The sequence below is a fragment of the Enhydra lutris genome, unplaced genomic scaffold (genome assembly GCF_002288905.1).
Source record: "Enhydra lutris kenyoni isolate GAN:26980312 unplaced genomic scaffold, ASM228890v2 scaffoldscaffold74, whole genome shotgun sequence".
Lineage (NCBI taxonomy): Eukaryota > Metazoa > Chordata > Mammalia > Carnivora > Mustelidae > Enhydra > Enhydra lutris.
In genome coordinates, this window is record NW_019154158.1 from 5,263,995 (window position 1) to 5,278,607 (window position 14,613).

Genomic DNA, 14,613 nt, shown 5'->3' on the forward strand with positions numbered 1-14,613 from the left:
ACCCTCCTTGCTCCTGTCTCCAATCTGAAGCCATGCTCTGTACCCCACAAGCTCAGTCCTCAGAGCTAACAGAGCTAATCCCATTCTTCTGGGCACGGGAAGGCACTCCTCTCCTCCTGCTCGCAGCCCCGCCCCTCAGCCCTAACAATCTGCGCTCCTCTCCTGGCGGAGGTCACCCTGTCTCCCCGCGTCCGGCTGTCCCTGCCCCCACCTCCCCCTCCCTGCCTGAAGGGCGCCCCGTGCGGTCCACCCCGACCCCACACCTGAGCAAGTGGCGTTGGACTCGTCTTCACTGTTCCCACAGTCGTTGTCCCCGTCGCAGAGCCAGCGGTTGGGAATGCACCGGTTGTTCTCACACTTGAAGCGGTCGGAGGGGCAGGTGTGCTGATCTGGGGATGGAAGAGGCCCGGGCTCCGTGAGTGGGCGGGGCCCAGCTCGCCCCACCCACGACCCTGCCATCCCCCGACCCTGCCGCCAGGGCATCGGGGATGGGGCGAGGACTCACGGCAGAGGGCCGGCGCCTCATCGCTGTTGTCCAGGCAGTCGTTGTCCCCGTCGCACTTCCACCGCTCCTGGATGCAGCGGCTGTTGGCGCAGGCGAACTCGCCCGGCTGGCACTGGGGTGGGGGCACGTAGGATGGGTTCGCTGCGGGCACCACAGGGGTTTGGGGGGAGAGTCAGACCCAGCTCCTGGGACAGGTGCTCCCCTATCTGCACTACGCTCGTCTGCTGTCGCATTTTAAATAATATCCCCAGAGTCATTTTCCCTAGGGTGTCATTCTTCACGACCAAATAATCTGGATGGAAATCGCAGCTCTTTCTCAAGCCACAGGGGTGACGTTTACTTGAACACTTCCAGTACTTCCGGACGACCTGAAACCACCTGCTTCCAAGAGGGCCTGGAGCCCCCAGCCCCTCCCCACTACTTTTGTCCCTCCTGAGAAGACCACTCCTCACCTGCTTCCTCCACAAACTGCCTCCTGGAAGTCACCTCTGGGACCCCGAGGTCCCCATCCTGGTCCCTGGGCTTTTCCCTTCACAGAGGCACTGCCCCCACCGGCAGTGAACACAGGGCCCAGAACTCTGAGGGCTGCGCCCTCCTGCCCCCAACACTTCCACCTCACCACCCCTGTCTGCCTTGAGCTCTCAGCGGTGAAATCAACATGTCCTTGGTCTGCATTTGCACGGGTAACATCAAGAAGCCCAGTGCCCCCACATGTTGGCCCCTGTCTCTCCACGCTGAGCTCTGCTGGATGTCTTTCCGACCCACCCCTCGCTCATTCCCACTCTAAGCCCTGAAACTTCTGTGTGTCCTGTGGGTGCCTCCTGTCTCTCTTGTGGCCCTGGATCACCGGGACCTGGTATGTGTCACCTTGTTCCTCGCTACCGCTTCCCGACAATTCTCTCCATCCTGAAAAATCAGCGCTGACTTTCATGCTATTTGACTACACCAAGCCCTACTTCCACGGGGCCCCAGGACACTCCGGGGCATCTTAAGGGTTTTAGCTCCTGGCTCGGTGTCACTTTCCCCCAATTCTCTCTTGCTCTAATTCATGGGGACTTCAGTGTTGGTGTGGATCCCTCCATCACCCTGGCCACTCAGTTTCCCTCTCTGCCAATGCTCTTGCCTTCCACCTGACCTCAGTCTCTCCTTCTTAGCTGTCTGCCAAGGTTCCAATGACTCATTATAATTTCTGGGATTCTATCCTAAGGTAACCATCCAGAATATGGGAAGGCAGGAAGGTGTGGGAAATAGCGGAGCAAATGATGAAGAAAAAAAAAAAAAACAGGTTCTGGGTCCGACTTCCTGGGTTCAAATCACTATTTGGACTTCAGACCTCAATTTCTTCATCTGTATACTGGGGATAATCAAATACACGCTCCCTACAGGAATATTTTAAAGAGTAAACAAGTTACTGCATGGGAAGTGCTTACCACCCTGTCTCAGTACCATCTGTGCTCAAGAAATCGATGCTAGCTGTGACTCTACCAAAAGAGAGAAACCACCTGATCATCCTGGAGTGGGGAGAAATGGTGGAGAAAATAAAGGAACGTTTACTAGTGAAATATATTTCAGTCATTAAAAATTCTGCTGACGTATCTATGACCCACTGTCGGGTGACAAAAAGCAGAGAACAGAATAGTCGGCAGGGTGCAATTCTGTTTAAGTAAAGGTAAACGCGGAGAGAAGTGTGTGGAAGGGTGACCCCCCCCAATGGTAACAGTGACATCCATCGGGGGTGGTATTCAGGGTGACTTGTACTTTCTCCTTGTGTTTTTCTATACTGCTTATTTATTTATTTCTTTTACAACGAGCACGACCTACATTGATCTAAGAAGAGCCTGTTTCAAATAATGCAACAATGACACAGAAACTGCTGTGACGTGTACGAGCCCAAGAGGGCGGAAGGCACTTAACGTGTCGTGTGTCGTGTGATCTCAGCTACGTAAACGCAGGCTCGGAGCCCAGCTGGCTATAGAGAGATGCTGTTCACTTGTCACACTGCTAACAATACACGGGTTGGTGTCTGTTGGGGGAATTTGGGCTTTTTTACCCTTCTCTCATCTCCAGTATTTAGAGCTGTTGTTATATTACTTTGATCAAGGGAAGATGAATGTAAAGGAATGTGTTCCTCTTCCCAAATCCGTCCCAATCATCACTCAGTTTCCCCTGGTCTTTGTGTTCTCCCTAATTCCCCCCATCCCCGGTCCTCCCTAAAACCCCTCCAGCCCCCGGGGCCTTCTCTCACTCATCCCTTGCCTCCTGTTGTCCCCACGGGGCCCTCTTTGCCTCTTTCATCTCTGACTGGACCCTTCGGCCCCCTCCCGCTGAGGACTGCTCCCAGGCCTCCCACCCTGGCTGGGCCCCTCATACCCAAGCAGGTGACACCGTCTGTGTCCAGCACCTGGTCCTCGGCGCACGCACACTGGCGGCTCCCAGGGGTTGCCAGGCACAGGCTGCTGCAGCCACCGTTGTTCACGCGGCATTTGTTGGTCCCCACTGCAAAGGCACGGCCGAGGAGACAGGGAGAAGTCACATTCAAGTGGGGAGTCAGAAAGGGAGGCAGTGGCGACAGGACGATAATCGTGTTGAAGAAGAGGACATGGAAGCATGGGACAGGGAGGGAGACGGGGAAGACAGTCAAACTCTTCTCCAAGGGCCTCAAAAATCAGAGCCTACGATCCCTGGGGAGTCCCTTCACCCCTGAGTAGCCTCACCCCCCACCCAGGTCCCACCCCATCACTGGCCCTAGCCCCAGAGGGTACCTTGCTGCTGCTGGGCATCATACATGCGGATTTCAAAGATGGGGGGCCGCTCGCTGCGCAGAAGGGTCACAGTGGGGGGCGCACCGCCTGTGCCCCGTTCTAAGCGGTAAACACTGCCACTCCGGTACTCAGTCCAGAAGAGGTAGTTGCCATGGTGACACAGGCCAAAGGCATGGTTCAGCTCAGGACCCTCGTATACAATCTAAGAATGGAGGGGGGGTTACCGAGGAGCTGAGGACAAATGGGGTGCCTGAGGAAGACCCGGGAGGTTACGGTTTTGTTCATTTACATGTCCATGTCCTGGGTGTGGGTCTTGTTTCCCCTATTAGCCTGGGTGACCCTGAGGGTGACAGCTTGGCACACAGTGAGGTGCCGGACCCTGGGCCCAGAGGGATGCTGATGTGGAACTTGTCCACACTACCCTTCCTTGGATACATTCATCTTCATATCCCCCAACATGCGTGTATGTGCACGCGCGCACACACACATATACACACAGTGCTTAGCACACAGCCAGAATCCATCCATTCATTTCTTCGGTCAACAAACACTTGCCAGGATCTATTAAGGGCCGAGCTGTGGTATGAAAGACACAGCCCCTGCCATAAAATCACCGTTGTCCCATGGAGGGTGCACACGGTAGTCCAGGCTGGAGGGGGTTCTGGAGACAAGATCCAGGGGAAGGTGGCTCCTGAGCAGTGGGACAGGGAGGAGGAGAGGGTGGAGGCAGGAAACTACATTGGCAACAGCACAGGGGGCCACACTGTGTATGCTGTGCGCCGGGAATTCTGAGCAGTCTAGTGTCGTTTGCTCAGATGTCGGGGTACGGGGAACAAGGGGAGGAATAAGACCCCAGAGAGAGTCAGGGGCCAGATCACCAAGGGCCTTATCTACCAGGAAAGGGTTCAGTCCACATGCCTAAATAGGCATGCGTCTCAGAAGCCTACAGCCGCACCAGGGACAAAGTGTGTGCCCATGGCATCTCCAGCCGTCCTGCACATGGGCAAAGGCTGACACGGCAGGCACACACCAAAATGTGCTGTGTGTACATGCACAAATGTGTGGAGGTGCACACGTGCTGTGTGCTCAGGTACGCACATGCTTGCTCGAGCCCACAGACAACACGCAGCCGCAGACACACTCTGACAGAGGCGCACTTCAGATGATCTGACACGTACCACACACAACACAGGGAGGCGCGCGCACGTAGGTGAGCGTGCATGAAGCCCATGGGCCTGGACACAGAGACGCCCACGCGGTCACACACAAAAAGCCCCATCCAGGGGCGTCTGGCTGGCTCAGTCAGTTAAGTGTCTGCCTTCAGCTCAGGTCATGATCCCAGGGTCCTGGGATCGAGCCCCACATCGGGCTCCCTGCTCAGTGGGGAGACTGCGTCTGCCTCTCCCTCTCCCTCTGACCCCAGCCCTGCTCGTTCTCTCTCTCTCTCTCAAATAAAATCTTAAAAAAAAAAAAAAAGCCCCATCCACACACAAGCGTAGCCTAGTGACGCACACATGAACGCCCACACACAGGTGCGTGCCCGCCCACCTTCCGGTCTGTGCCATTGAGTAGTATGGTCTCGATGCGGTCATAGAAAGCATCCACCCAGTAGAGGCGCCCTGCTGGGATGTCCAGGCTCAGCCCATTGGGCCAAAGCACTGTCTTGGAGGTGACAAAGATGTCTCGGTGTGAGCCGTCCATCCAGGCCCTCTCTAGCCGCCCTCGCCGACTGTCCTTGGGGTCCTCCTCCCAGTCTGTCCAGTACATCCACCTGTGGGCAGTGACTGGTCAGGACACTGGTGTGCACCTCCACACGGGCCACCACTGCCTTCGGCAGCCTCCTGTGTGATCCCAATCCATGCGCGCAATGCCAGAGCTCCTCCTGGGGGCTTCCTGCCTGCTCACCCCTCGCTCCCACATTTCATTCCTTCCTGCACTCAGCAAGCATTTGTCGAGTGCCTGCTGAGAGCTGGGCACAGTTTTGGCACTCGGGGACCCCGTGGAGACAAGGCCCCTGCTCTCCTGGAGGTCCCATCCCACCCCGGGGTACAGACAAGAAATAAGTCAACTGGAAAGGGATGCACTTTGGAGGCTGAGGGAAACCAGGTAGGACACGAAGCGGGGTGATGGTACAGAGAGCGGACTGGGCAGCAGCTGGGGAGGCCTCTCTGAGGAAGCGGCATTTGAGCCTAGGTGTGCATGCGGACAAGAGGCTACATCTGCAAATGTCTGGGAGCTCTGGGCAAAGCAAGTCCCAGAGCAAAAGCCTGGAGGCAGGAAGAGCTGGGGTGTCTGAGGAACAGATGGCGGGCGGTGGGGACAGAGCTCCGAGGGCAGGAGAGAGCTGCAGATGAGGCCAAGGGGACGCGGGCAGATCCTGCAGGAGCCCAGGCCTGATAAAGACGTGGGTCTCACTCCCAGGGCAAGAAGAGCCCGTGGAGGGCCTCGAGATGGGAGTGACAGGACCAGAACTGTATGTGTGTAAGGCATCACTCCCATTGTCCTCAAGATGGGGCACCTTTCCCCCATTCGGCCTCTGATTCCTGCCTCAGCGCTGCACTTGGGCCGCTCTCCCCTGTTCGCTCCTTGTCTCACCTCCCCGTTCCAGCTCCTCCTGCCCACAGGCCCTGGACAGACTCACCCATTGAGTGGGTCCACCACGATGGCCCGGGGGTGTGTCATTTTGCCCTCGATTAACGTCTTGCGGGTCTGAGCAGCCTTCTCCAGCCTGGCCACACTGATGGTCTTCTTGGGTCCGTCATCCGTCCAATACAAATTGTCCCCCATCCAGTCCACAGCTACCCCCTCCACATTGTGGATTCCTGCAGGGAGTGAAGGGGGCCATGACAGAAGGCCTCAAAGGAACCTTAGCACGGCCTGGCTCAGAGTGAGCTGGCGCCCAGTGGGGCAGGGAGCACCCTGTGCCCACAACAGTGGGAGGGATGGGCTGGGAGGCTGGAAAAGAATCTGGGGACACGGTATTGAGGCTCAGGGGCTCTCAGAACTCTGGCCGACACCCCGTGAAACCCGTGTGGCCAATGCGAGCTCTCGCGGGAGGGCCTATCTCGGCCTGAGCTCTGGGGAGCTGAAGCAACGTACGTGTGGCTCTGGGCACCCGTGTGACACAACGTCCCACGCCCAAAAGTCCTGAGCTGACAAAACGAATAAATCAGGAAGTGATTTTCCACTTAGCCAAGGGTTCGTCTCCAGTTTCCATAGCAGCTCCCCGGGTATAGGGAACCCCAATCTCTTCCTGATGAGTGACTTTTGATTTCCCTAAAGTCTTATGATTGCTGATTGCTGACTGCTGAGGTTCTACGAGCAGGACTGGGGCTGGGGGGTGGGGAGCAGTAACGCATCAGCCAGATTCCTTGGTTTAGGGAACCCTGTCCTGGGGGCCCAAGGGCAGGTTTGGGAATTTCTGACGCCTGGCAGGAAATGGACAGAACTCAGGAGCTCAGAGGCTCCACACAGAGTCAGACCACGTACTGTTGCTTTGCCCGAGCAGCTCAGATGGAAAAACTGGGTTCAGCTCCCAAAACAGACTCTTCCCAGGACAAGTGAGCAAGCAGCTTCTGGTGGCTGTGCGGGCTGCTGCACAGGCCCTCTGTGAGCACCCGTGGGCTGATACGGCTACTCTATTCAAGGTCTCAGGCCTCTCCTGAGCTGTGTCCTGCGTGCAGCTCCGGGGAGCAGAGCCAATGGCAGAGAGACCCCGAGTTTTCCCAAGCATTGGCAGAGACAGCCCACACTGCCTAACCCATCCATCCTCCAGCCTCTTTTCGGCTCAGCCAAGAAGGGGGTCACACAGGGGTCAATCTGTCTGTCCCCTCATCTCCATGCCAACAGGCCCAGCCAGCCAGTGAGTGGGGGACTCTCCATGCTGAGAGGGTACTGAGAAGGCAATGCCCAGGCCTCACATCGCTTCCTGTCCCAAGTGGGCGTCCCTTGGGGATCCCACCTGCATACCCCTTACTTTGGGGGCCCTTACCGTCCTTCAGGATGGTCTCCCGCTCAGTGCCATCGATCTTCTGGCGGCCAATGAGGTAGCTGGTGGTGTCAGCAAAGTAGATGAAGCCGGTCTCAGCGTGGAAGTCCAGGGCTCGGGGGTTCATGAGGTTCTCGATGGGGATCATGTGTTCATCTGGGACCTTAGCCCCCATATCCATGCCCCGGATGATGCCTGGCCGGCCCTTGCCGTAGACAAGGAACAGCTCGTGTTCTGGCTCTAGGGCAGGTGCAAGGAGGGGCACAAAGTTAGGTGCACACGTGTACACACACATACACACACTACCACCCTGCCTCCGGGGCCATGGCCCAAGGGGCTGCAATGCCTCAGCTCTCCTGGGTCAGGGGAGATGGGGGTCGCAGGAGGTCTGGGTCACATAGACAGACGTATAAACAGGAAAGCCCGGGACAGCACCCTGGGTGGGGGGGTCTGCCTATGGGGCAGGAGCAGCAAGGATCAGGTTTTCAATTAGGTGCTCACTGCTCAGTGAGTCAAATGAGTGACTTAGATACACTGGAATCTGGTTACGTTGGACCACTCCTGCTGCTCCCCTCCTTCTCTAAGCCACATCACCCCTCGCTTACACCCCAGGAGCCTCCTGCCACTCCCTGCTGTCCTCTACCCAGTGGCCAGCCAGCATGATCTTTTGCCACACGTGAAGCACATCACATCACTTCTCTGCTGGAAAGTCACCAAGAGCTCCTCATCCCATTTCAGATGCATCCAGCTCCTCCTTCCTTCTCTCCTCACTCATGCTGTGCCCTTCTCAGCCTTGAAGCTGGCTCTGTCAATCCCCTCTGCCAGAGGGGCCCTGCCTTCGAGTGGTCCCACGACTCAGCTCCTCACTTCATGGAGAGCTCGGCTCAAATCCCCGCTCCACGAAGGAGCCTTCCCTGACCACTCTGACCCAGCAGGAGCCCTCACTGTCACCAACAGGTCTAGGTGCCTCTCTGTTTTCTTCCTAACACCAGGTACCACCTGGAGTTATTTTTACCCGACTGTCTGACCTGCCAGACTCTACGCTCCGCTCCGTAAAGCAGAGACAACAACTGTCTTGTCACTGAGGAATTCTCATGGCCGGGATAGCGCCAGACGCACAGTCCACGCTCACGAGATACTTGTTGAGTGAATGAATGAATGAATGAATTGAATGGGCCAGTGGACAGTCTGTTATGGAGCCCAAGTAGGATAATGGGAAAAGCCTTATTCTTGGATGTGGGTTCAAATTCTGTCTTGGCCCCTCACTCGAGGGAAAATGTTGGGTAAATCCCTTCATTTCTCTGCATCTCAGACAGAAAGGGCCAGGCTGTGGGGAGGCAGACAAGGACAGGGTCCCGCCCCATGCCAGCAGGCATGCACGCCCTGCCCGCTCACTCACTCTTGCATGACTTCCCATCGCTGCCCAGACTGAAGCCGGAGCGGCAGCGGCAGGTCCGTGCCTTGTGGCTATTGGCCAGCAGGCAGATGTCGGAGCAGCCGCCCGGCTTCCCGAACTGGTCGTTCTCACAGGCGTGGCTCCTCACTGCAGGCAGGGGAGAGAGCTAGTCAGGCCCCTCCAGAGCCCCCGTGCCGAGACCTTAAGAAGGCTTCCTGGAGTCTGACCACACTCCTTCCTACTGTGGCCTTTATGCCTGTTGTCCCATTTGAAGCTTTAGAAGCCACAGGACTGGGATCTCTCCACCCCACCGCGACCTAGCCTTCAGACTCTGAGGGGACGGTTTCTGTGGTCAGTGGAGACAGTCACGCCGCTGCCCGTGGGCAGGTGCTGCGACTCTGGAGCAGCCAGGGACCTGGGAGGTGCAACCTGTGTCCTGAGCAGAATTGGGTGCAGGGGCTCCATGGAGGTGGGATCTAGAGAGGCTGAGCGGCCGGAAGGGGCTGGCAGGGGAAGCTGGGGGGCCAGAGGAGCTAGTCGGGGATGGATCGCTACGAGAAGCAGTCATGGTATGAGAGAATGAGCCATTCCCACAGGAGGGTCCATGGAGGGGCTGCAGGGCCCCACTCACCCCGGGGCTGACGCCGCTGGTGGTAGATATGGAGGGCACCACCCTTGTCTACACGGGTGACCACCTGGTAGTCAGTGCTGTTGAATCGATTCACTCGGATCACGCTCGTCTTCTGCTGGGCATTGGCGTTGTCCGAGTTCGTGGCATAGAGATAATTCTCAAACACGGTCAGGCCGTACAGGTGCTCAATCTGAGACGGGCAGGCAAGAAAGGTCAGCGTGAGAGAAGGGGATCCTCCCTCTGCCCCTGGAAAGCCCCTCACCATCCCATCCAAATTTCAATATTTGCACTCCCCAATTCATTCCATAGCTGTCTAACTCCATGCTTTCCCCCGGTCTCTTCTGTCTATTGAGATCTTTACTTGTCAAAATCCTGCTCGTCCTTCACAAGGCATCTCTCTGAAGAACTTCTGGGATGTTGTAACCAGATGCAGGCTCTCCTTTCACGCTCCATCTCTCTGGCTATTATCCACTGACCGGCGATTTGTGGACTCACCCCATCCACTCTGCTCAAACCCCCTGAGGGCAGGAACCATGGCCCCTACAGGCTCAGGCACACCGTGGGGGATGGAACCCCTTTTGGACTGAATAGGAGTTGGGCCCTAACCTCTGTCCACAGGAGGACATTCTTAGCCCAATCCTAGCCCCCAGCTTTGGGAAGGTTCAGGGGACAGACTTGTCCCAAGCAAGCCGGGTAGCAGCCCTTGCTACCCACAAAACCTATCCAAGGGAACTGACTGTTCCAGCTTGTCCAAGACAAAGGGATTTGCTGGTTTATGGCATGTCCAGGGCTAACAGGGACAGCTGGGCACCTTAATGGTCCCAAAATGGAGGTGCCATCTCCGAGTTGGAAGGGCTTCTAGACTTGGTCCCAGTGTTATTTCCCAGCTGTGTAACCTCAGGCAAATCTCTTAACCTCTTTGGACCCTGCTTTTTCTCATGCCAAAAGGGAACTGAGATACCTACCCGCTTCCCTGCCAGGGGTTGTTGTAAGGATCAAGTGAGAAAAGAGAAGTACAAGGTGTCTCTAATATGATCTGTTTCCATCAGAGTAGAAGCTATATCCACTCCCTTCCTTGAAGGGCTCACACCCACCCCGCTTCCCATGAGAAGGCAAACGTGTTCCCATGTCAGCCTCCCTCTCACTGGGAGGCCTAGGGGATGGCCACCCAGCACAAGCCACGCCCTCACCAGAATGCCCTGGATGATGGTCTGCCGGCCCTTGCCCTCATAGTCCACCACCTCGATGTAGTCCAGGTAGGCATCAGCCCAGTAGACGAGGCGGCTGACCAGGTCCAGCGTGATGCCGTGAGGAAACACGATCTTGCTATCCACCAGCTTGGTGCGGTTCTGCCCGTCCATGTCACAGCGCTCCACCTTTGGGATCTGTCCATAGTCAGTGAAGAACACCTTCCTGTGGGCAGAGGGCACGTTAACTGGGTTCTGGGCACCGGGCACTCTCCCTTCCCCCACAGCCTCGCCCCGCCCCTCTCACCCCATGGCTGGGTCCAATGCAATGCCCTTGGGGTTGTAGAGCTCCAGGTCCAGCAAAGTGACACATGTGTCCCCATTTCGGTTGCAGACAAAGATCCTATCATCGATGTCATCCACAAAGTAGAAGTTGCCCGTCAGCCAGTCGATGGCCATCTGTTCCACGTCTGGAAAATGTGAGTGAAAGAGCTATGGGGGGAGGTCCTCCTGCAGACATGCCCACCTTTGTTGGTGCAGAACCCACCCCTGGAAGTCCACCTCCTCTGGGGAGACCTCTCTCTCCCCTTTGAGCTCCTATAGGAGTGCCTGGCAAAGGCACATTTTACCTTGTATTCTTTGCCATCTTTCCTATCTGGTTTCTATCTGGTTTCTCCAAAGACAAGTGTCTGAGAAACCTATTTGGTTTCTCCAGGGAAAAGTGTCTGACTGCCCCCCCACCCCACGAAGCCCTGCTCCACACACGGAGCTCAGGGCCAGCACACAGGAGACACTGGGTCTGTGATGGCTGCTTAGTTGATGGACAGGTTTCCCCAGCTCTAGCCGTCCCCTGAGTGGAACCGTCTTCTTGGAATCCTAAAAGGCAGGGAGGACAGGTCTCCTAGCTTATTCCAACATTTTTAAATATGCTTTTACTTGAGATACCAGCACTCAGGCTAACTAAAACATCACACATGTTTGATGTTGGCTGGATGTGCCTCAACATTATATGGTAAGTCAGTTTATCTCATGCCAGCCAGGGCATTAACCAGACTAGTATGTGTTGCGTGACTCTTAAAAGTGGAAAAGCAGGGTACACCATCAATAAATTCAATCTGAGAGAAAAGTATGTCAAACATGGCGCCCAGAGACAGGGAAAAGGGAAGGCCCATGGTATCCAGTGACATGGACCAGACTTCCTCCACTCACCCCCGTTCCCACTTCTTCAGTGTCCCTCTTGCTCAATTTCCTATCCTAGGGAGGGTGGGAAGGAGCAGAAAATAAGATATAAGGCTGGTGGACCAAGAACATAGGAGGAGGGCCATAAAAGGACTCTGAAGGTAAACTGAGGCATGGTTCACAAAGAAGGGGAGCTTCAGAAAGGTGAAGACGAGAGGAGAATGGAGACCAGGTGCCTACGTTCAGTCTATGCCAGCTCTGGGGGAGATGGAAGAGGCTAAAAAGGACTGAAGAGGGGAGGGAGAGGGCGTGGACAGTGGAAATCTGGGGACAGGGACCCCTGCTGGCCTCCTCGGTGGGGGAGGGGGCTCCTCTCCAAGACCCCCTGGTTCCCATCCACACTCTGCCCCCTCCAACTTCCACCACCAGGGGTAATGCCTCTTGCAAACTGGGAATCTCCTAAGACATGACTCCTCAGGACCCCTGCCTTGCACTCCACCTCCACCAAATGCCCCAACAGGTAAAGAGATTTGTGGACCACCTGCCTTTGGCTGCAACTTACCCCCACACACTACCCACACTCAAACCCAGTGGGGATGATTCTGCCCCCACAGAGCTGTACGTATAATAACAACGAGGCGCTCTGCTCCACCCCTCTCTAATCCTCCCCCCTCCCCACAGGGATTCAGGGGCTGTTTCCTAACAGTGGGTGGGGGTGGGGGCAAAGGGAACAGGAACATGGCTCCCCAGGAACTTGGCTAGGCCCTGACACTGACTCACAGTCACAGGACTTAGGCCGCGGGAGGAAGGGCAAGAGCCAATTCGGGGCTTTCATCAAATTAGTTTCCTCTTCAGGTCCCCCCTGTTAAGCCTCCCTTCAAGGTGACCGGAGAAGGAGGTCACAGGGAAGAGGCAGCGCCCCTGTGGTTGCTGACGCACCCCCAAGCCCAGCCACTGTCTCCTCTGGGCTCCTAGTACTGGCCCATCTTGCTGACAGTGGAAGAGAGGGGCAGAGCAGCCTGGGAAATGTGGGTCCCGGGCCACGTAGGAAGAGGACTCGGTGCTGGGATAAGGCGATCACACTGCCCCACACGCTGTGACCACAGAGAAGACAGATTAAAATGAATGTGGCTAGGCTGCCTCTGGAGGAAACCCAAACTCCCCAAAGGCAGGGGTTGGGGGTGACCTGCCCCAGGCATCGCGCCTCTAGCAGGCAAGTAGGTGGGAAGGCAAACAGATTGGAAGGCAAATCGGGCCCGCATGCCCTTTACTTGGTGGGCACGCTGGGGGGCTGCTGGCATGCAAGGCAACTTCACTGGAAGCCGTTTTCCCAGCACCAGCTGGTGTAGCAGTGTCCTTCTCTCTAACTTCCTGAGGCTTCCTTGAGTCACTGCCCAGCTCAGGGCTGGCAACACTGTGGGCCCACTCCCCATCCACCCTTCCCTCAGCAAGAAGGAAGGAGGAAGAAATCTGAAGACATCAAACGCCTCCCATCCCAGGAGCAGCTCCACAATTGCCCCCCATGCCCCTAGGACGTCGCCGACCTTTGAGACTCCTTCCTGGCCGGGGTTCCCTGCCAATTTCAGGAGAGAAGGCAGAGGGTTCGTCCTTGCTCTAGATTATTTACCCTTGGCCAGTCTCCCCTTCCACCTCGCAAAGGCCAGGCAGGGCCCCACTCAGCAGTCCGGTGAGGAGTTGGCAAGAACGGGAGTCCCCAGCCCGGCCTGGCCTCCACTTTGGTATTTTTGCAGCTGGAGACTATTAGTCGCAAGCAAAAATCCTTTGTTATCCAACCCCCCTCCACATTATTTTCCTCTCTCCTAAAGTCCAGATTCCTCTGCCCTCCCCACCACACACACTCACACACATGCACACATACACACACACACACACACACACACACACACACACAGCCACTCATACCTATCCAAGGCCCGTGTACACAGATGGGCTCAGATTAAGAGAGGGCACCTTCCCTCCTGGGCTCCCCTATGGGCAGTGTCTGGGCCACTGGCCTATCTCATGGCATGGGGGGCAAGTTGACTCCTGGGTTTGACCCCAGAAGACCTGAACATTCTGGCAACCAACTCATTCAGAGGGCAGCTGTCCGCTGAGCCCCAGCCTTCTCAGGGCTGACCCCAGAGCATGCTCCAGAGGGGCTCTTGAAGACAGGAGAATCTCAAGTAAGCCTAAGGGGAAGAATGCTATGGGGTGGGAAGGGTCTGGGGTGGTCTGGGGTCACACTGTTGGGGGATTCCAGCATAGAGAAGGAGGCCAGTAAGCTAGGAGGACAGTTAGAGAGTCAGAGGACAGACCACAGCTTGCCAGTGATGTCACAAAAGACTTTCACTTCCAGGCTCCAGAATAGAGCTGGTGTGTGTGTTTATAACTGATAGTCCTCCCTGCACTCCCCCCACCACCAATGCTCAGCACTCTGCACCCCCATAACTCCAATTTTTCTTGACTTCTCTACTATTCACATTGTTCAAGAGGCATTTCCCTAAACAGTGGCTCTTTTTCCAAAAACAACTCCCTGCCCCACCATTCCCAAGAAGGCCCTCACTTCAGCTGCAGGACTCCAGTCACTCTCCCTAAAATAAATCTGGGGGAGGAAGGGGGTCTCTGTGTCCAGAGGAAATACCCTGCAATGCATCCATATACCCAAAGATTATAGGACAGGGCATGAGGTCCCTAGATGAGGAAGGATGAGCAAGGATGAACCCCATTCCCACTTTAACCACATCCCCAGTGAACACACCGCATTCTAGTCCTTGTTCCAGGAACCTCCCCACTTCTCCCATCACTCTGCTCTGTCCTGGACCCAGCCAGGGTCCAGACACTGACAGTGGGTTTGAATCCTGGGTCTATCACCTTCAACTGTGGGACTATGGGAAAGTCACTTAACGTCTGAGTCTCAGTTTGCTCATTTGTAAAATGTGACTATGGGAGAGTTACTTAATGGCTG

General features: G+C 56.1%; 1 protein-coding gene across 1 annotated transcript in view; it reads right to left on the reverse strand.

The window, feature by feature from the left end:
- LOC111160101 (LDL receptor related protein 1) overlaps nucleotides 1-14,613 on the reverse strand; it is a 79,227-nt gene that overhangs the window by 44,252 nt on the left and 20,362 nt on the right. The window contains exons 7-17 of the mRNA XM_022522937.1: nucleotides 10,777-10,939; nucleotides 10,473-10,695; nucleotides 9,283-9,472; nucleotides 8,655-8,798; nucleotides 7,259-7,495; nucleotides 5,909-6,089; nucleotides 4,816-5,038; nucleotides 3,268-3,469; nucleotides 2,876-3,001; nucleotides 506-646; nucleotides 264-389 (exon numbers count right to left, since the gene is read on the reverse strand). Coding sequence (XP_022378645.1) covers nucleotides 264-389; nucleotides 506-646; nucleotides 2,876-3,001; nucleotides 3,268-3,469; nucleotides 4,816-5,038; nucleotides 5,909-6,089; nucleotides 7,259-7,495; nucleotides 8,655-8,798; nucleotides 9,283-9,472; nucleotides 10,473-10,695; nucleotides 10,777-10,939 — 1,956 coding nt within the window. The remainder of the gene's footprint in view (nucleotides 1-263; nucleotides 390-505; nucleotides 647-2,875; nucleotides 3,002-3,267; nucleotides 3,470-4,815; nucleotides 5,039-5,908; nucleotides 6,090-7,258; nucleotides 7,496-8,654; nucleotides 8,799-9,282; nucleotides 9,473-10,472; nucleotides 10,696-10,776; nucleotides 10,940-14,613) is intronic.